We start from the raw sequence: 22,784 nt of genomic DNA, 5'->3' as shown, positions 1-22,784 counted from the left end.
GTCTTTCAACAGTACATGGGTTCTGTTACACCTTCTGGTCATTTACACAAGTCATGAAAGGTGTCAAGTTCCAAAGTCATTCTACCCCGCCCCCCCCCCCCCCCTCACACACACACACACACACAGTTCTGAAACTCCAGACCAAAGAGAAACTCCAAAGTAAGAGCAGGAGTTAAGGAAATTGGTGGGATGTATGGAAAGTTTCAAACTTAAATCAATGCTGTAGACTTTGAGACATTTGGATGCATTTCCCTTCCCGTGCGTCGTTAAATCTGTTCCTGTCAACAGCAGGTCTTATTCTGCAGTGAAGTGCTGATCAATTCATAACGTCTGCACACATCACAACAATAAAGCAGCTTCGACAAAAATGAATGCAGACTTCACTGTGATGGCTGCAACAGAGGTTTTCAAAGTGAGAGACTCTGTGACTGGACGTGAAAAATATATAAGTTATTATTAGATTAGTTATAACAAAGATCCTCTTGATTAAGGAAGTTGCAGGAATGTGATTTCATTTATTTCTTTGTTTTACAAATGAATGTGGGTGGCGATTCAGGGACGTCTGCAACTATAAGAGGAAAACATTCAAATTTGTAAAAGTCTGAATCATTACGAGCTCTGTAACGGGGGACATTGGATTTAATTAAATAAATTAAAATTTACCAGTATGATCCCTTAAACTGTAGAACTGGAAAGAACCTGTTATTTCAAACATTCTAATAAAGCTTGAATGAAGAAATGAGGGTGTTGTTGTGACCATTGAATCTCATTCAGAGTCGTGTATAAGAAAACAAACACACAGTCACACTGAGTTTCTGGGAAAATATGCATTAAGAGTAAAAAACATGGTAACTAGACATCATCAGTGTCCTCGCTCTAAACGAGAGCTTTGTTCTGATGACACCTTTAAATATTTGATGACCTTTGCTTTTCAGTTTTAGGGTGGAGATGTTTTTTGTCCTTCTGACGGTTACAGGGTGGGACTCCGACGCATCCATCATATCTGCTCCACTTGGACTGGGCCAAACAACACACACACAGACACACACACACTAACACAGACTAATACACGCAATGCTTTCTCATTAAGACACAAACACTGCTTCTTGAACTTTCAAACTTTCACTTTCTCTCACTCAACACGCCATGTCTCTCTCACTTTATCTCTTCCTCAGTCTATCTGTCTGTATCTCACACACACACACACACACACACACACACACACACACACACACACACACACACACACAGTCACACACACACACAGACACACACAACCACACACACACCAGGTCACTCACCTGTGACACCTTCCTGACCACCTCTCCGCTGACTGCCAGCCCCTTGACAAACGACCGGGCTGTGACAAAAGCCCGGATGACCTTCGCCCTCATGTCCCGAGGGACGTCTCCAAATGGCCGCAGCGTCTCCTGTTGCTTAGCGACACATTCAAGGTAGTCCTCCGATAGGCTGACCTTGTGGACAGATGTGGCCGTGGCAGACACAATGAAGGAGAAAGACTGTTATGACCACTCATTTATGAAACACCGGATAAAGAATGGAGATCTGCTTCACGATCACATCTTCCTTTAGAACCCCTGTCTGTCTGTGTGTGTGTGTCCTCACCTCTGTGGGGACGGAGGATTTGAACGTACGCTCCAGAAGCCGGGACCAGAACTCCGACAGCGTCTCGTCCAGGTTGAGAGCGGAGCCCCGGTAGTACTGTCGCAGGTCGTTGTAGAGATCTCCGTACAGGCGGGTGTTCTGGGAGTACAGAGGGCCGAGCGGAGACAGCGCCTCCTGGAGGGAGCGCTCGGACTGACTGTGCAGCTCAGTGAAATAGGCTGGAGGAGGAAGCGGGAGCGAGGACAAAAGAAAAGATGGAAGGAGAAGGTGAAGATCAGGTCCACGTTAACATTAACATGTTATTGTGTTAGCGTGACAAACTTCAGCTCAATGATTACTTTTTGCTCTTTTTTGGTCCCCACCACTAACATCTTAGACCATTATCCAACTCTCCAAAACAGGTGAAAAACAAACACAATGACAAAAAGCGCTGCAGGACAGTGAGATAATTGTTTGACTGTAGTTTTTTATTTGTATATTTTTGTCAACGTCCCATCTACTAACATGGAGGAGGCAGGATTCATGACCTATACTGCAGCCAGCCACAGGGCGGCGATCAAAATGCTTACGCTCCAAACTAATCGCTGTGAGGTTGTATGAATTTATTTGTTGACAAAATGACCAAGAATTCTAAATTGTAAGATCAAATTGATTTCAGCCATGACTCTAATTTACTTGATCTAGAAATCCAACATGGACCTGGTCTAAGGTAGTTCTCAGGTTTCGTGCCTCGACTGCCAGATGGAGTCAAAGTGATGCTGAGGTTAAACCCAGAGAACGAGGGAGGCAGCGATGGAGTCTGGGCTTCTCCCTCTTTCTTCAAAGGCTGTGGACCAGTGCCAGCCTGTTCTAACCACAAGCAGATGGACGGCCACATTAATGCTACTGAGGTGGCCTGCTGCCTGCAGACTAATAATACTGTCCTCCTCTGACTACACCTCCTCCTCCTCCTCCTCCTCCTCCTCCTCCTCCTCCTCCTCCTGCTGCTCTCTCTATCTTTCTCCTCTTTCTCTTCTCTCCTTTTTCATCTGGATTCTCAGGTTATTCTTAGTTCTAATCACACATTTCTCACTCGCTGTATTTGTCTCCCTGTTGTTATTCAGCGGCTTCTGGGTTTTGCACTTCTTTTCTTCCTCCCTCCATCCCTCTCTTTCTCTGATGTGCAGTGATCTGCAGACTCGGCTCCTCAGTGGGTCAACTGCTCATTAGCTGAACCAGCCACTGCCCGAGGGGGACACCCCTCTGTTTGTGTGTGTGTGTGTGTGTGTTTGTGTGTGTGAGTGTGTGTGAATGTACGCAAGTGTGTGTGTACCCCTTAGAGATCAGAGGATCGGCTTATCACATTTCTAGCTGTCTAGCTGACTCTGCTCTCATTATAACACCCAGTCAGGGGTCTCCTTGATGCACAGGACACACACACACACACACACACACACACACACACACACACACACACACACACACACACACACACACACACACACACACTACTGGAGCTGCAGAACTGTGTGTGAGCACAGCCTGAGCTTGTACCAAACACAAACTCATAAATACACAACATACAAATGTCACACTCCCCTGAGTTCAAGCTTTGCTACTGAGCTCAGCCTGTAATGAGTGATTCACACACACACAATCAGACACACAATCAGACACACACACACACATACATACACACACACACATATTCACAGATCCAAACTCCTACTTACTGTCGAAGCTCCTGTGGAGGGCGTTGAAAGCCGCCTGCAGCGACCGGCCGGCGTCTCTGATCAGCCCCTCGGTCTCTCGGGCCGTGAGCCCGGACAGGTTCTCCTCCATGGTGCTGGTGCAGCAGGTCGGACCCTGAGGACACATCCTCAGATGTTCACCTGGCACAGCGGGGGAAAGACCAAGTATTAATTATTCATTTGATTGTAATTTAATTAATGAATCTGCCGAGCATGTCATTCACCATCCAATGAAATCAGTCTCAACACCAGCCTGAAATGGAAGTGAATCAGTTTCCAGTAGAATCGACCCATCAAAACATTTTACAGTACCATTCGAATTCACCCAGTCACTCACGATCACATTTATACAGCGCTCCTATCCATGCTGCTTTTTCTATGTGGGCACTTTGCCATGCAGAATGAAGGTGCCGGGATCGAACCACTAACCTTCCCTTCTAGTGGACGATCCTCTCTACCTCACGAACCACATTAGTATGTCACTGGCAGTCGGTGAATTATATCAACAATTATTCGATGTGTGTAAGGAAATGTTTTTGAAGACATTATGTTCTGATGAGAATGAATCCAACTGATTCTGGATGTAATCAGACGTTCATGTCCCCTTCAGGATAAATCGTAAAAAACACGTTTGGAGACCTCGTGACGTTTCTTCTTGCGCAATTATTGAAATTTAAATTTTGAAATTCCCAGATTGGGTTCCTAAATACCTATGAAAGTATTTACTAACCTTCAGCCTGTGGCCAGTACTAATAGTACACTATTCTCAGATGTAGTATTAAAAGTTCTGCTGCAGATGCGATATGGAAAATATCAATAGATCCAACCTTGAAGAAATCTAGCAATAATTAGAAGTTTTCATTTTTTTGCTGAGAATAACAGAACAGGTTGAACTCCAGCCAATGACTGATCATGAGAGCATGACTCAGCCAAACCTCAACCTGGGACCTGGTGCTGGACAAACTGAGCTTTACCATAAGAATAAAGAAATGTACAGAATAGAAGAGAACAGTGCTCGTCTTCAACATTCATTCTGACCTTTAGAGGAAACGAGGTTCATGGAAAGATGTTCCATAACACAAATATATGTTCACACCCAAGAAAAAACAGTCTGAAGCAAAGGTCTCTTTATGCTAGATGCCTCGGGAGTGTGTGTTTGTGTGTGTTTGTGTGTATATGTGTGTATATGTGAGTGTATGCATGTTCACATCTGGGAAGGTTAAGGGTGAGTAAGTACCCCACAGCTGTGTCTCTTCCCTCTTTAACAGGCCCTGCGTTGGTGTGTGTGTGTGTGTGTGTGTGGGGGGGGGGGGGGTGGGGTGGGTGTGTGTGCGAGTGTGTGTGGGTGTGTGTGTGTGGGTGGGTGTGGATTTGGGGGCACTATTTGTCGACTGTGGTAAGTGGAGCAGAAGAGTAGACGCCTTCATCATCACTGCTCTATGAATCTTTCATTGCCATTTGCACTTGCCAGTGGTACGTGTGTGTGTGTGTGTGTGTGTGTGTGTGTGTGTGTGTGTGTGTTACCACCAAGTTTTTCAATCCTCAGAGCTGATATGGTTGGATTAGCTGATTCCCAAACAGGAGGAGCCTTCCACCCCTTTTAGTTTTGCATAAGATTTGTCAAATATAAAATGTTTTTTTGCATCGTTTGTGATAATCATGGTCACGTTTGGGTGTTTCCCCCCCCCCCCCCACCTCAAGCTACATCAGAGGTGGACTAGGCCGGTGCTGCTGCTGCGTCTCGTCAGCCACGGATTTGAGGAGAAGAGGTTGACGATAAAGACACTGACAGCACGCCGAGCTGCTGAGGCTGGACTGCTCCACATGCAGGACTGAGTTTTTACCCTGTCTAAAACAGCCCTCCTCAGATTGACCTGTTTGGAGTCAAGCGTTAGCTCGCCACATAGCGAGACTCCCTACATGGGCATGGTGTGACTATGAGGTGTTTTTCGGTTGTAATCCCCTTCAACACAGTCTAGTGTATCGTTTCTGACATAGAGGAACCCTACTAACCCTACAACAAATTGCGTGAGTTGTTTTTTTCCAGAGTTTTTGGGACGGTACACATGCCAGATACCCAAATTAACATGTATGTATACAAGAAGCTAAACTATGTGTGTCTTTAATCACAAAATATTTACTAACCCAACTGAAGACTAAAAAACTGTTTTCATTTTTAGATATTGGAAAGAAACTCTTCAACTGAATGAGGATTGGTCCGAGGCTTCAGAGTCACGTCCACGTCGGAGCGATTCCTCTGCAGCCGTTTCAAACTGCACCCTGAACATCACATATCTTAGAGGACATCGTGTTTCTGGGGGGTGAACATGTGCTGCGACTAATGTTAGCATCTCGTTGTCGGTTTGCTCACCGACCCGGACGACACAGGGCGTTTACCACAGACACATATGCTTTACTGCATTCCTGGGTTGCTGGGTAATGGGAGCAGCTGGCATCCTGCTATAAAACCTTAATTTGCTTGGAATAACAGAAATAAGCACAGTGGCGACGCACTAACTAACACATGGGCAAAGAGCAAGCCTGCACACATGCAGATGGCTTGAACGGGCTTTTTTTCAGGTAGGTGCCTTGCTCAAGGAGAGGAGAGAAAAGGATGTGGGTCAGTCTCTGTAGCCTGTTTGGCTGCTCACGCTGGTTTTGCCCTCGAGCTTCAGCATATATTTAGAGAAGTCCACATCCTGCAGGGCAAACACAAACACACAGGTTTGAACTACACTTGCAGGGACCCTCATTGATTGTTTCCTTAATGCCCGAGGCCCCGTTGATGCAAGAGAAACCCAGATACTGAGCATCTCAAAGGGAGAGTGAGAGACACAGAGGAATCAGGACTGCAAGTGAAAGTGAGCTGGAAATCTCTCATTGTTTATAAGATTATCTTTAAATTTAAATTCATATATATGAGCAATCAGGGTTAATCCTGAAATGAACTAGGTTATATAAAGTGTTGTTCAACCCTGTCTTAAGGGAAAAGTGTTTATTGCTGCTCTTAATTCCAACCCTCAGTGAAGAAGTGGTTTCATTTAGAGGAAGAGATGTGGTGCTTCACATCTGGACGTCATTCACAGTGCTGCACGCGGTTGTTCCCACGAAAGACAGGAGGTGAAGTTCTGTCAACGTGTTTCATCATTAAAAAAATCGACTTGTCTGATTTATAGTTGTTTTTGGACAATTGCAAACCCTGTACAATACTGCAGATATTATACTGGACGTGTCTTAATGCTGTTTGCAGGTGGACGAGACGCCCAAACTCAGAGGAAAGCGTTTCTAATGTAAAAGATTGGAAAATACTTTAAAGAGAATCAGGATGGAGTTAATTGAAAAGAGGGTTTTCACGTACAAGGGCTTTGCTTTGGTGTTTCGGTGCATTAAAGATGAACAAGTAGAAAGTGAAGGGAAAGATGAAGCAACTGAAAACATACTGTGGGTAAAAAAGATAAAAGCAAGAACTTTAAAGAGCAGAATCATAAATGAAAGCTGTCCAATAAAATTAAAAAATATGTGATATTTCTGCTCTCAGAGTCCAAGCATGGGATTCCAACTATGAAAAGAGGACACAGAAACCACGAGGGGATCTTTTAACGAAAGGACATTAATTTGATTTCTCTTCAACATATCACACCTTCTTTTCCATTAAATCCAGAGACCTGCACGATCGGCTCAGTTTCCTGTCTCCAGCAGCTCCATGTTCCTCCTACTGAACTCTAACACCTGACAGAGAAACATCCGACCTGTCGCCCTGACTGATGCAGCAGCAAACCGTGTTCACACCTCAGCAGAACAGACTCTGACTGTGTTTCCCCACAATGTGCGTGATGTCTGAGGTGTTGTTTTCAAGTGTGACTTTTGTTTCATTTACAGTTGTGAAGCAGGGGAAAGGGAAAACAGCTTTGTGAGAAGCTGACGGCTCAGAAGATCGTGAGTCGACCTGTAGACGCAGAAAATGAAACATGTCCTCCTGAATATAAAGAGCTCCGTGGTGACTGAACATCGGCATCCAAGGTGGAATGATGTGAAACCTTTTATCGTTGCCTACAGCAGATCGGATCATGGCAGACATGGTGAGTGTTGACGGGGAAAATGTGTTGACAATAAAACAACAACAACACAAAGAAAAGAATCAGTTGTTAACGTGAGCAGGAAAAGTCTCTTAACCAATAAAATCCAGCTACACAATTTACAATAATCATCATTATCCAACTTCAGAGCTCAAACGCATCCTCACGGATTCAAACCCGCAACCTCAGTGTGGTTTCTGTGAATCCCTCGAGGATGTGGCCGAGCTAAAAACCCAGACAGAGTTTAATCTCCTCATTAAACCGAATCCTGATGAAGTGAATTCCTCAGTATCGATAAAGTAATTAAATGTTGAATATTTCCCATGTTCCCACGGCCTCCCCCCCACAGCTCAGTGCCCAATAGGCAGAATGCAGTGCCGCATTCTGCCACTGGGCATCCTGCACTTAATCATAAGTGCATCCACTTACTTTGAATCTTGTTTTTGTTTTTTTTTGCGTGCAGATGTGCAACAGTTTAAACTGGTCACCATGAGGACCACATCAAGACGACACTGCTTAGCCTTTAATTTCCTTTTTCCTATCAAAAGCATCTGGTTCTCACTTTCTTCTCCCGGTTGCCCCCCCCCCCCCCCCCCCTCCCTCCCTCTCGGGAGACAGGATCCTTCTTCTTCTTTTTTCTTCACCCTGCATTCCTCCGCGGCAGGCCCAGCATACCTGAGCCCGTCTTGACAAGTGGGAAAAACCTCAGCACGCGTGCCAAGCCGCCAAACAGGTAGCGCCGCACCGTGGGCTGACGAGAAGCCGTCGGGCCTGGCATCAAAGAGCTGAATCAAAACCACTCCGAGGAGATGTGGAGTTAGGCCGGAGGTACACTTGCTTTGGAAAACGACACGCACGCCTCTTGCGTGTCCTGCAACTGTTTGGTGTGTTGTCGGATATTAATGCTTGATGCAATACACACATAACCAACAGGTGGCAGTGTAGGGTCAGTTTGTGTTAGTAAAAAAGGCAACAGCAATAAAGACGGAGGAAAGCGGAAAAGGTCGAAGACCGCTACGCCATTTTGTTTTTATTAAAATAATGATCTAAGTTCTGTGGTGCGCCCTCTAGTGGAATACTCCAGTAGCATATGTATAACATGAATACTACAAAGTATGTGAACAATTATGCTCAAAACGTATTTGGTTGTCAGGCCTTTTCGGCTGGCGGGCCCGACACATGGTGCTGCCACGATCGTCACAACAACAACAATCAATAAACAGGTTAATGCCAAGGGACCGGTCCTTAGCTGGCTAACGTGCTAATGTGCTATGCTAGCTATAAATGCAACGCTACAGAGAAGTTCTCAGGAAATGAAATCCTCAACAAGCCCCCAGCTGCCTCGGCCTTTCTTCTGCATATCTCTGCATATCTGCCTGTTGTTGGATCTGCAGTCAAAACCCGAGCCAAAGGTCACGAAGCCAAGCCAAAGGATTCTGGTTGTGGCAACACCCAGATTGAATCGAAACCAGCACTTTGTTGATACAGCAATTTATTTTAACGCCTGACTGCAGCTGTCTGTTTACCACAGATTGACACTTGGAATTAATTAATTTCCTTCAGTGTCACAGGGCCAGGCTGCCGACAGGTCTGTCAGGAGCAATTATGGGTTTTGGTGTCTGGCAACAAACGATGTTTCTATTTGCCTTCTGGGAAAATGAGTGGATGTTAATGAGAATAATTATTGTTAATAAGTTATTTTACCTCGGCTACATGACACCACTGGCCATCATTGTTTTAGATCCACCAGCTGGTTCTCAACTATATCGAGGATGTGATATTAACTTATCGTTGTAGTTTAAATGCGATTTGTTGTTGTTTTAGGTTTTCTTTTATTCGTTGTTAACAAAATATTTGAAAGTGAACATTGTGCTGATTTATCCACAATTTCCCCCCAAAATTCTGTTGCTATCCAAATTAAATAGCAGTAAAAAAAAACTAAATAAAATTTGTTTCCAGGAGTTTTAATCAAAATACATGTTAAAATGACTTTAATGATGTGGTAAGTTCATTGTATTAACTGAGTCGTGGATAACAATATCTCTATAGAGCCAGATTAATATCACTCATATAAAATATCTGTCACACTATACAAATCAGCACAAACACACACACACACACACACACACACACACACACACACACACACACTCTCTTACAGTTGTTGCAGTGGCGAGGTGGATCAGGGTCACCAGACATACAGTTAAGAAAATCAGGTCACTGTATTTCATGTCACACAAAAACACACACACACACACACATTTTATCTTTCTACAACTGTGAGGACACTCTGTGACATAATTCATTAATGCATTCCTCTGCCTCTTACCATCATTCTAACCTAATTCTGAAACCCTCAAACCAAGTCTCAAATCCTCAAAAGGCCTTTTGAAGTGGGGACTACATGTCCTCACAACCATAGAAACACACACACACACACACACGTATTGTTACTTAGACATAATACCCTGAGGCTGGAGGTTACGCTGAATGGTTATACATACAGGATAATCCCAGATCTGACACACACACACACACACACACACACACACACACACACACACACACACACACACACACACAGCTCGGTCTCACAGTGAGAAACTCCTGCAGCCAAAACAAATGAACATCTGACGTCTGAACCGAGAGACAAAAGCCCAGAGACGGACAGACTCAACAATTAGAACTTCAATCACAAACGAAGCACCTGAGCGACTTCACTCTGCTGACCCGGTTCAAAGCTGCTTCGACTGCACTTTGTTCAATCATAAGTAATTACAGACAATTCCCCCCCCCCCCCCCCCGAACCATAAAAAATTACAAGATCACTTTTGTTTGAGTGGAGAAAGTTTCTGCGTCGTTTCCATTATGCGAGGCTGCTGAGGCGTCCGTGCGAGTTCAATGACGCTCCATCACACGCGTCACCTGCACTGAGGCTGCACACTGATCTCTCGGAGCTGAGTCAGCACAGTAAAGCACAACTTCAGGCTCTGAAATGACTGGTTCCCAGATGATGAACCATTGCTCAACCTGTTTCGCCTGCTGACACAGGGATAAAATGGGACGTGGACAAACGGCTCTCCCTTGTGCGCCGCAGTGTCGGTGTTGTTCAAACCAGAGAAACACTTAAACCCTGAGACTCTGAAGTTTGTTTACGACCACTTTCCTGCCGTGTTGGACGATGATGTCGTTTTAACAGCTACTTCTGGGAAAAACCATCCACTGTATTTAAAGCAGAGTTCCCAACGTGTCCTGATCAAACCCTGGTGGCTGCCTGCAGTATAGGTCATAAATCACGCCTCCTCCATATTGGATGATGGGATAAATCACAACTCATGATATTTTCTATCTCATATAAAAGGTCACAACAATATCACCATGACAGAAAAAGTAGTCGTACTACACATCATTTATAAACATTACACGTTATTAAATACTTCAAACACAAATGCACAATGAATGAGAACAAATAATCTGTGAGTCACGTGACTACACATGCTACCGACATGCCTCAATGCCTGCGTACCGAGTCACACGTGACCTAGACACGAGAACACTTGACCATGAAGGAACTTTCATCTCCTGCTGAGATGAAAGTTTGCCACAGGAAGTGACCTTGCACTGTAACGGCCTGTCTCATTGTGACTGATCTGACCTTTGACCTCTGTGAAGCTGCAGGGACAGGAACACACGCACGGTACAGTGAACGCACACATGACACATGCAGCATGACAATCGTGTTTCACTTTTCACAACCAGTGTTAAAACACACACACACACTCACACACTCACACACACACACACACAGAGTCTGCCATCACACACCACATCAAAGCAGCTTATTGCTGAGCAGTAAAAGTGGCGCAGTGCTTTGAATTTATTTCCTTCAGTCGGACGTTTATTCACTGCTTCCCTTTCTTAATGAGCGTCTTACAATAACCCTGTCACTTCCTGTGGCAAATTACTGCCACCTAAATGAAGGGCTGATGCTGCATCTGTCTGTGTGTGTGTGTGTGTGCGTCTCCTCACCATTTAAAGACACCTGTGTGTGATTTAACGTTCCACATGGCCTTCCTACCAAAGCTCACTTTTACCTTTTTTACTATCCACTGAAACACGAGGGGGGGCGGGAGAGGAGGAGCGAGTCGCAGCGCAGTAATGATGAACAAGGAGAGAGGGAGAGAGAGAGAGAGAGAGAGAGAGAGAGAGAGAGAGAGAGAGAGAGAGAGAGATGGAGGGATGGGAAGGCGATAAAACGGAAATGAAATAAGAGTGTGTGTGGGGGGGGGGGGCAGGAGCAGAAGCTGTAAGTGTCTAATAAATGTGAAATCCTTATTCGTGATTTAAAGTCATTTTTTTTTATATGGTATATTCACAGTTTCGCCCGAACACTTTTCTTTTAAACCGAGAGATGGAAAGTAGAACATGAACAACAACAACGGTTGATGCTGCAGTTTTTTTAGCAGTTCATTAAATCTGTGGTCAACGACAAATCAATGAGGCGTCTTGTCTGCTGGCGTTTATCGATGTTTGCATGTTTACAGAGAATATGGTAGAAAGTCCTCTTGTGAGGTGAGGATCAGTCGATAAGACAATTTCTGAATCAACCCAGTGTGAGGACATGTGCCATATATTTTCTGTATCTTATTTTGGGGGTTTGAAATTATTACTATACTGATAACATGCCCTTAAAACTGATAGTGAAATACTGTGCCACTGACCCCAGAGCAGGTTTCTGCTGGTCACTCTCGCGGATGGGATAATGAAAATTGCTGTTCTCTTTATCGCAGGGTGTAAGATAGTCCCCTACGTGGATTTATGTATCATATATTAACTTTTTCTCCTGAGTGCATTGTGATAAGGCAACATTGAGGAGCTCTAGTTATCATTTCATTGGAACTTGGTGGGAGGACGCAGGATGGGTAAGGGGAGAAGGACCGATCGGAGCAGATCTCATTAGAAGAGGATGGATTCAGCAATTTCATCACCATCTTTAACATGGCCAGTTTTGTTTTGCCTGTTTTGCGAGATGCTTGGGAATATCCTGAAAATTATGCTTTATCTTTATGAAAAAATATCAGGTATTCTTTGAGGACTATTTGATGCAGCTTGATAGAAATCATTCTCTTTGGCCTTGGCAGTTACGTCCTCTAATTAGTGCTCTTCCAGTTTTAGGACACACAAGCACTTGAAGTGTGTTTTTGAACACGTGTGATTAAATAAAAACACACATTGCGTCTGAAGCTTCTGTGGATTTCTCAGTTTTCAACCAGATCATCTTTTTTCCCTGAACTTCATCCTCGAGCCGAGTGCTTAACCATAAAAATGTTTAATATCGCCTTAAATGTGGATATTGAACTGACGGATTACATTCTTCCCAACATCAATCTATTCTGGGATGTACTACTTCACTCCTTTATTCTCTGTTTTGCTTCTTCTGTTTAGAACAATGGCCACGTTAAAGTATATAAACAGAATTTATTGCCTCCAGAGTAAAAAATGAAAATGCTGACGCTTTGAAGCTCTTAAATCCAGACCAACAGCGGAGAAGAAGAAGAAGAAGAAGAGAGAGAGGGAGGTGTAGACACGCGGTGTCGTGGGTGAACCTCTCCTCGTTTTATACCGTTACCGAAGTAAAAATAGTCGCACAGTCCTGCCCTGTCTGCTGCCCGGCCAGTGTGTGTCTGTGTGTGTTCACATGGCACCGACTTCACCGTATAATACTATAATTCTATGTCATTTCCTAGGAGCAGTTAAAGGCTCTTAAACTAACTACTACTTTCACATCCCGTCACTCGGGCTGTAAGAAAAATAAAACCCCAGCACGTGCCAACTGGTGTGTGCCACGCTGGGGAGCGTCAGCATCCCAGTGCTCACGTGCACGTGGACGTGGATATAATGCAGATGAGGGCAGAGGTCATGTGATCTATCTTTGACAGCTGGGATAAGCCCTTGTTTACAGTTGACCGGTTGACCGTAAACGGGAGATCGCGTTTCGCCCTTTGCACCAGATCCGGTGGAATCGTTAAGTAACCGGAGAAATACACAACGAGTTCCTGCGAAGTTCAAACACACTGCGAGAGAGAGAGAGAGCTGAGAAGACACACAACTACGAGTGAGAGAGTGTGTGTGTGTCGCTCTCTCTGTGGGAAGGTCAGTGCATTAGCTGTCATCCTCTGAACTGAAAACCGCTAACACATACAGTGGATTAACAGGCCAGGATTAGCAGGAGATTAGACATCAGCCCCTAATCCAACAGCAACGAGTGAGTGGTGGAGAATGAGAGGTGGGAATGAATTCATGTGAGGATGCAAGTGTGTGTGTGTGTGTGTGTGTGTGTGTGTGTGTATGTGTATGTGTGTGTGTGTGTGTGTGTGTGTGTGTGTGTGTGTGTGTGTGTGTGTGTGTGTGCTTCGGGCAGGGGGGAAGCTGATTCTCCATCGCAGCTCCTTCTCAGCAGGGGGCATCGAATCGCAGTGCTCACAGGAACATTAGGTCACGGCCTGAGGTCGGGCATTTCCAGGTCACGTCTTGTGTGTCGGATCTGAGTGAAAGAGACGACGCCGGATCGGAGTCGCTGGCAGAACAGAGCCACGTGGTCCAGAGAGTTTAAATTAAGAGATCACAGCCTGCTGCACTTGATCACAGCTATGATCTTCTACTCGAGGATTCATTAACAAAGACACTTGAATGAGTCTTCACATTAACACTGTCAAACTTGCTATTGTCAAGAAAACACACTTTACCCTCGGCTGTAGCTCTCGAGCAGCACTGGGCCCTAAACAAGCGTCTTCACGAGTTTCTAAACGAGCATCAGGAGCATCGTTGGCTCCTTGCTTAGATTGGTACATTAAGTCTCCGTGCCCAAGTGCCCATGGGCAAGATACCGAACCCCCACATTGCCCCTGATGCGTGTGAAAGGTGTGAGTGGGTAAAGCAGCACTGTAGGAATGTGTGGCTGAATTGGAGAATGTGATTTTTAGTGTAAAACAGGTGGTTGATAAGGGTAGAAAAGAACAAAATAAAGACAGTACAGGTGCAAGCAGGTGGTTACACAACGCACACAGACGCACACAGACACACACCAAGCATCCTTTCCTTAATGCGTAGAAGAAGGGATCCACCTGAGTTGCAGGGACACCGGGAGACGACACCCCAAAACAATCCCCATGATTAATTAAGGGACCAAGTGAAACCTGTCTGAACCCTGCACCTGGTCCCAGACCAGCTCTCCCAGCAGGCCCTCTGCTGCAGGCGCCACGTGGGAGGAGTCTGGGAGATTCACCTCGCCTGGTCCCGCTGAGTGATGTAAGATGGTGGCATTCAGCCAGGCTCTCTCTCTCTCTCTCTCTCTCTCTCTATCTCTCTCTCTCTCTCTCTCTCTCTCTCTCTCTCTCCACCTCTGTGTTTGGTTTTGGATGCATATTGAAGCCTACACCTTCTCTCAGGTCTTTTCTAAACCCGGGTTTGAATTCAGGGACCAAGGTTTCTGAGTGATGGTTATTTTGGATGGCGGTTAAAATCATAAATAAATAAAAATACAGCAGGTAAATAAAGTACAGATATAAATGGTTTCTAATACAATATGACATATCCTTAAAATTCTCCTTCATTTCGACTCTTGTTGTTGTTTCCCATGATGCCTCTGGGGCGGCACCGCACCGGAGCGGCTGCACTCAGTGTTGTATATTTCAGAAAAGTCCTGTGGGCGCCCTGGTGTAATGTCCGGATATGACGCACGCTGTGTGAGTGTCTTCAAAATGTTACGAGCCGGGCGGCCTGTTTTTATGCAGTTCGCCACCTCTATCAAATAAACTCCTCTTCAGTCCCGACGGCAAACGATCTAATATTGAAGGAAATGCCATAAAAATGACAATAACGCTAACATGAAAAAGCCCCGGAGCTGAAACTCGGGAGGTTAGAATGATAAAGTAAAAAGCTGGAGGGAGCCTGGCTGCACGGAGCAAAGTGAAGCTCACAGACACACAAACACAGCGGGCGTGCGTGGAATTCGGATTTTCACAGCAACGTGTCTAATTAAAGGGCCTCCGTGTGATCTCCACTCATGCACAGAAAACCCTCAAGTACACACAGACACACACACACACACACACACTCCGTCTGATTGGTATCAGATATCACGGTGCGTGTGTGGGGTTGAACATTTAACAAATCACCAACTTGCTCTTTCCCTGAACCACTTGAGTTCAAGTTGAAGGCGGCAGCACAGCTCCTTATTGATTTGACCTTTTTCAGATCCGCTCCTCAGAAACGAAAGCAATCAGGCCTCGCTCCGCCGACACGTTAAGTATCACAGCTGATGACGGAGCTCGGTTGATGTTAGAGACCGGAGCCAAGTGTGTTTGTTTGACCGCGCAGAGCCGAGACATATTCACCTGAGGACGCCCGGTCAGGTCTCAATGTGATCTAACACAGATACGACTCTGTGTGTGTGTGTGTGTGTGTGTGTGTGTGTGTGTGTGTGTGACCTCTCCGGACACTGTGTGGCCTCTATCGTTCAGCACTAAATGACTTCATTCCTTTTCTTTCTTCCAAGACGAAGACTCCAGCTATGAAACGTGTGACAGCTCCTCGGGCTTTGAGGAAAAACACTTAAAAACTCTGTGATTAGCAGTAATGATGTAACGTCTCCCCTGGTGACTGTACAGTTTATTGAGCGGATCCGCGGCCAATCTTCTTCTCAACAAGCTAATTAGATGGTTTTAATATGTTTAACTGAAGTCTGGCTGCCGCCCACAGAAAACACAACTTCCTGGTTGTTTCACATAAAAAGATTAAATAAGACTAAACAGACAAAATAAGTCTGGCATCGAGTAGAGCGCAGACCTCACACAGTCAAGCTAGTCAACCAACCAACCAACTAACTAGCTAATTAGCTAACTAGCTAACTAACTAACTAACTAACTAACTAACCAACCAACTAACTAATCACACAACCAACCAGCTAATTGACCAACTAACTAACAAAACCAGCAAACAACCAACCACTAGCCAGTAGGACAGTCTGTCAACCAACCAACCAACCAACTATCAATATCCTTATGCATGACATTAAATACAGTTCATGTGTTTGTGTGTGTGTGTGTGTGTGTGTGTGTGTGTGTGTGTGTGTGTGTGTGTGTGTGCTCATGCTGCTGACAGGTTTTTCAGAATAAAACGACATTAAGAAACAAATCAGCTGGACCAAATAGTTTATTTATCTCCAACAAATTTCTCCGCTGTTGAGATGTTATAATTCATTAAAAATGTAATATAAACTGTAATTACCATTTAATCACAGAAACTCTATTATGCTCTTACCACATGTCAAGAATATATATTTCAATTTGAAGTCGAGGTTTGACAGATCATAACAATAACCAACATGTTGAAGACAACCCCCAAATCCAGCATCTAGTAGTTGCTTTTTAACCCAGAGGGGATTTAAAAGATAAGATCATTCGCAAGGCATCGACAAATATTTCATCTTTTAATTAAATACATGAAGTGAAACTACGTCCGTCTGAAACTAAGGTTTTCATGGTTTTGCACGTTTAATGCTCATATTTCAGAGAAAATACTGGAATAACGACACTTAATCCTTCAAATAACCAATTAAAAGAAGCCAAACACTGTAAAGCCTCAGTGTTCATTTTCCATTACGTGTGTCTGTACGCGTCCTTCCCTGAAATTACAAACCACAATGCATGACAGTTCAAATGTGGAGCAACAAGCTGAGTCACAGGGTTCAGACACTAAACCAACACACAATAAAAGGCTTTAGTTAAAGTGCACTGCGAAGGCTCATGAATCCAAGTTAAATTCCTTCAGGGTACTCGGTTAAATCCTTTATCTTATTCAGGTGAAGAAAATCAATTAAAACCCAATCGCAGCGGGTCCCTGGTTCAACTCCCGGGGCGGGGGGACCATTTGCTTTGTGTCATTCCCCTTCTCTCTCCTCCTGTCTCTCCTTCACTATCTTTACCCACTAACAAGATCCTCCAAAAGAAAAATGCACATGGAAAATGAACTATGTACTGAACATAATGGAGGACAACAATTAGCAATTCTTAACGTCGTCAATTAATCAGTCAATTATTTTTTCTTTATTTGCTTTAACAGCTGCAGTGATTAGTCAATCTAGAAATATTTATCTGCCGGCTCTGATGTGAGAACGTGCTTTTTTTATTGATCTGAAATTATAATAAATTTAATACTGGATAGAAGAACACATGAATAAGTCACTTGGTGCAGATGGATATTATTTTTCTGATGTTTTTTGAAGAAAGGATTAGAAAGGATGATTGAACAATTATTAAACTCTTAGTTTCAGCCTTGTTCTCTTCACGATCAAAGGCAACAAAGAAAAACCATAAAATAGTAAATGTCTGCCTTCAAAATAGGTTTGTTAGACCAAAATAAATGGTCTTAATATGTGAAAATGCTATAAAAATATTTTGTTCAGCTCAAGGTAAGAGAAGAATCAGGTTAGAAACGACATTGCAGGACAGTAAATTCAACTTTATGCAAATGTTTGGCATCATATTGGCAGAAAAAACAAGAAATCTCCATCCCTATAATAACACAAACACACACGCACACACACACAGGCAAACCCACACAGTGTATAAGACCCAGTGGACTGCATGTCTGAGGAGCGCTGCCTCAAAGCAGCCGAGCAACTACCAGGTCCAACACATCAGACAAACAACCCGTCGTTTCATCTGGGAAACAGATGGATGCTCGACTTCCAGAGAGGAGGGGAAGACAAGCGGGAGGCTGGGACGGGGGAGGGGAGGGGAGGAGAAAGTAAAAATAGCGTGTGATAGGACGGAGGAAACAAACATTACAGGGAGGAGACAAGAAGAGGAGGAGGAGGAGGAGGAGGTGTGAACTGGTGTGCAGAGGGGTTAGTGAGAAACGCTGCTGGTTTGTGCAGAATTGATTTTAAAGACGGATGTTAAGTCCCTGAATGGTTTGTGCTCTTTTTTTTAAATTCCACACCAGCCACTGCTTTAATGCGTGAGGGTCATAGAGATGCAGGAGCGAGTTGGACTCCGACCCTGACATTCATCACTTCAGCTTGATTATATGTTGGCAATGGAGGAATTTAATCTTCCCTGTGGCTTCACCCGCAGTCGCTCTGGATAATAGCTCTGGCTTCATACGCAGAATGTAAATGGCTGCATTACATACAATGATGTATATAAACACCATTCAGCCACGATATTAAAACTGGTAACTGGTCTTTATATACATATATATACGTGTGTGTACCGCTCTGCCACAGCAGCCCAGTAACAGGTTTAATGCTGTGGGTTCGCAATGCAATCATTTACATTGCAAACTACAATAACAGATTCAGTCTACATACATCACTTCTACCATTGAGCACTGAATAATAATCAATTAACCTTTGAGTCCAAGTGTGAACTGGTTTAAACAATTCCCCTAAAGACAGACTTGAGATTTCATGTTCAAGAGAAACATGTTTTACGAGACCACAGTGATCTTGACCTTTGACCATCAAAATGCAATTAGTTAAACCAGGAGACTAAGTGTATGTTTGGTTTCTCTTAAGACAACGAGTCATTTAACTTCTGACCGTTCAACACCAAAATCAAATCAGTGAGTCTTAGAACCTTTGTTCTAAATTTCAAAAATTTGCCTTGAGGCCTTCAAGAGCTGTTCATTCACAACACAACAAACAGGTTTCGTAAGGTCACTTTGACCCTAGACTTTTGACCTTTAACCTTCAAATACTAATCAGTCTATCTGTGAGTCCAAGGGAACATTTTGACCAAGTCTGAGCGGATTCTGTGAAATTGATCCTGAGATATTGTGTTCACAAGGCAAACAATTAAAACCATGTCACCCATGAGCCTAATTTAACATTTGCACCAAAATCGGAAGAAATTCCCCAAATTCTCAAGGTGTTCCTTAGAAATGTGTTCACAAGATCGAGGGGACGGACAAACAACCTGCCATCCAGCTGTCCACGGTGCAGAGACATAGAAACATCCACCAAAGGACATTTCCACATTTCTATAAATATAAAATAAACACATTATCGTTTACATCTGAATTTGTTTGCATCACACAGAGGGCTTTAAAATAAAACGTTAGCATGAAAGAAATGAATGTCATTCCGATTTCTCTTGAGCAACAACAGCACGGCACTAACTCGTTCTGGTTTATTTATTCGTAACATTTGCATTTATGGAAATTCTGCTCTTTCCTCAAATGATCGTAGACGTTGGTTAAATATCAGACGAGCTTCATTAATGCTAAACCCCCCATTAGAGATGAATGCAGTGATTAGTGTTGACAGACAGAGATTCTTCAGGATTTAATCTGTGTTATTAATGTGAATCAGGATCATGAAAATAGACTCTTCTGATCTTCTGGAAAATTCTAAACAAAACAAGCTGACAGATTTTTTCAGCTGTCACGGAACGATTCTTTATTTTAAAGTTTATATTCCTCAGTGTGGTTTCAGGGTAAACGTGTCCTCTGCCTTCATAACCTGCACAGTTCAGTTGGTTTCCCTTGTTGAGATAATGACCGTGGTCTCATGGTCGGCAGGTCGATGAGTCGCTCGATACCGTTTCACAAACAAATCCTCATCCTCCTCAGTCGCCCGTGTTTCATAATGAGAGAAGCACGACTCCAGTAGCCTTCAGAGAAAAATCCATTACTTCTGAGCTGAGGAACAAAGATAAAACTCCCACTCTCAACTGCCAGATCTAACTTATTTATATAAGTTTAGAAGTTTTCTGAATATCCAATGTTGGCTCCAGACTTATTCACGTCGACTTGTCTAAGTAGCTGTGGTTGAGTTTTGTTAAAACCATAAAAGTTGCAGCTTGTACATCAACTCAGCACCGAACACGACACATCATCTAAAATCAGTGTCTCTGATTTGATCTGTTTATACTTTGTCTATAACGCTGGAGGCTTTGGGTGTGAACAGATCAGAATCACCATACGTCAATGTGTTGGTCTAATTATGAGGTTAAGAGAAATTCATAAGCTGCGAGTACTTTTTATATTTATTTATAGTTCATTTGGTCTCATGGCAGGATTAGTTTAATATATTTTCTTTTTCCTACAACTAATTGATTGATTTTTGGATAGACTACAGTTCAGTTTCAATAATAAATATAAATAAATTATAACTTATTCTTGTCATGAGCGTAAGTTGTGTTGACTTGTCTGATAACATTCCCCGAAAACCCGTTAATAACAATTCTCAGATTCACCTTTAGCTTCAGCGTATCTTCAAGTTCGGCCTGTGTCGATGATCACGATGATGCTGAGGTGCACAACTGAGGTTCTGTCCCTAACATCTGCTGGTGGCTGCTAACACCTGCTAACATCTACTGGTAGGAATCATTTGAATGGATTTGATGAAGAGAATTGACCACTGGTGGTGCAGAGGAGCTGGTTTCAGTATCAAACCAGTGGCTTGGTCTACAAAGGGAGGATGAAGGAGAGATGAGTCTTCTCCTCCCTTCTCATCTTCCTCCCCTCAGATCCTCTCCTCCTCTTCCCCTCTATATCTGTCCGTCTCTGCCTCGTGTCACTGCATCAGACATCATGAAAGATTCACAGCTCTGCTTTTAACAGATCTCGCAGCCGAGCCTCTGCTCAGCGAGACACAGGAGCTCTGCACTCACACGTCTGAGCCCCACGCCGGGAAACAATAAGGCAGAGAGGGAGGCAGGAATCAGGAGGAGGAGGAGGAGAGGGAGGAGGAGGAGGAGGAGAGGGAGGCAGGAATCAGGAGGAGGAGGAGGAGAGGGAGGAGAAGGAGGAGGAGGAGGAGAGGGAGGCAGGAATCAGGAGGAGGAGGAGGAGAGGGAGAAGGAGGAGGAGAGGGAGGCAGGAATCAGGAGGAGGAGGAGGAGAGGGAGGAGAAGGAGGAGGAGAGGGAGGAGGAGGAGGAGAGGGAGGCAGGAATCAGGAGGAGGAGGAGAGGGAGGAGGAGGAGGAAAGGGAGGAGGAGGGGAGGGAGGCAGGAATCAGGAGGAGGAGGAGGAGGAGAGGGAGGAGGAGAGGGAGGAGGAGGAGGAGAGGGAGGCAGGAATCCGGAGGAGGACGAGGAGAGGGAGGCAGGAATCAGGAGGAGGAGAGGGAGGAGGATGAGAGGGAGGAGGGTTGAAGTGAGAGGAGACTGTGTGTGTGTGTGCATGTGTGTGCATGTGTGCATATATATATATATATGCAGTGTACGTGTGGGTCGACTGGGTGTTCAGCGTTCCACTTGGTGGCATGTGAACGCCTGAGTGAGCATGTGATGTGTGACAGATGACGGACAGTGTCAGCACACACACACACACACACACACACACAAACACAGTCGGCAGATGTGAATCAGTCTCTCCTTAAACAGAGAAATATCGACGATCACCTCAAAGCTGCTTTCAGACCATTTAATAAAATGAATTTGTGTGTGTACTAATGTACACATGACTTGATCTAATAATAGCTCGCCTCCTACACTTGTAAACAGTTGTTAACATAACTGCACGACAGCTGTGATAGAGAAACACTTGGCTCAGCAACACTTGTAATTCATTATCCATGTTGTGTTCTGCGTCAGCCGAGGAATCATCGGAGCCTGACTCAATTCTCTGTGACTGTAAAGATCAGCGAGTGTCAAAACCATTGTTTCATCTCGGGCTCAAACCGTCCAGATTAGAAAACGCAGAGTTTTCAAACTAAAACAGGACGAGCAGCGTTTCTAAACTTCTCTGCTTCAGCGTCTCTAAACCTTCAGAGAAGCCTTGTGTGGACGCCAGGTGCATTTCAATGTAAACACACAGTAGTACGGATGTGGTATCGGTCTCAGAGGGAGATTGTGTAAATGTAAATAAGTGGAGGCCTCCTCGTGGACTCGGCCTTGATCAGGTCTTATTGACGAGAAACCAAAGCTGAGCTGTGTCCTCGTCTGCAGCTGATCGGACCTCCCCCCCCCCCCCCCCCCCCCCCCCCCCTCGCATCCCCTCTGTGTGTTTCCCCGAACCAGAAACACTCAATACGTCGGCTACACAACACAAACACACAACGGCAGCAGAACTCAATACCTTCCAATCCAGAGGAAGTGTGCAGGATACACAGTGTCTGTTTCTGTGGGTCATGCGATCACATGGGTGTGTGCTGCTCCGTGCACACAATGCACATGTGAATGGAACTAAGTGTGAAGGTGTTGGCTTTCACTGACTTTTAAACACACACGCAGACAGACTCACATTCACAGACACACACACACACACAATGTAAAGGAAGGGCTAGTCTTTAAGTATTAACCAGGTAAAGGGTGTGTGTCTTTGTGTGTGTGTCTATGTGT

At 44.4% G+C, this 22,784-nt stretch overlaps 1 protein-coding gene across 1 annotated transcript in view; it reads right to left on the bottom strand.

The window, feature by feature from the left end:
- The window catches only part of LOC133961211 (glypican-1-like), a 32,105-nt gene that overhangs the window by 4,915 nt on the left and 4,406 nt on the right, over positions 1-22,784 (bottom strand). Inside the window, exons 2-4 of the mRNA XM_062396250.1 lie at positions 3,339-3,497; positions 1,627-1,844; positions 1,302-1,475 (exon numbers count right to left, since the gene is read on the bottom strand). Of these exons, the coding sequence (XP_062252234.1) occupies positions 1,302-1,475; positions 1,627-1,844; positions 3,339-3,497 (551 nt within the window). The remainder of the gene's footprint in view (positions 1-1,301; positions 1,476-1,626; positions 1,845-3,338; positions 3,498-22,784) is intronic.

This window comes from Platichthys flesus, chromosome 9 (assembly GCF_949316205.1).
Source record: "Platichthys flesus chromosome 9, fPlaFle2.1, whole genome shotgun sequence".
Lineage (NCBI taxonomy): Eukaryota > Metazoa > Chordata > Actinopteri > Pleuronectiformes > Pleuronectidae > Platichthys > Platichthys flesus.
Note: the sequence above shows the minus strand (reverse complement) of the source record. Positions and strands in the feature narration are given on the sequence as shown.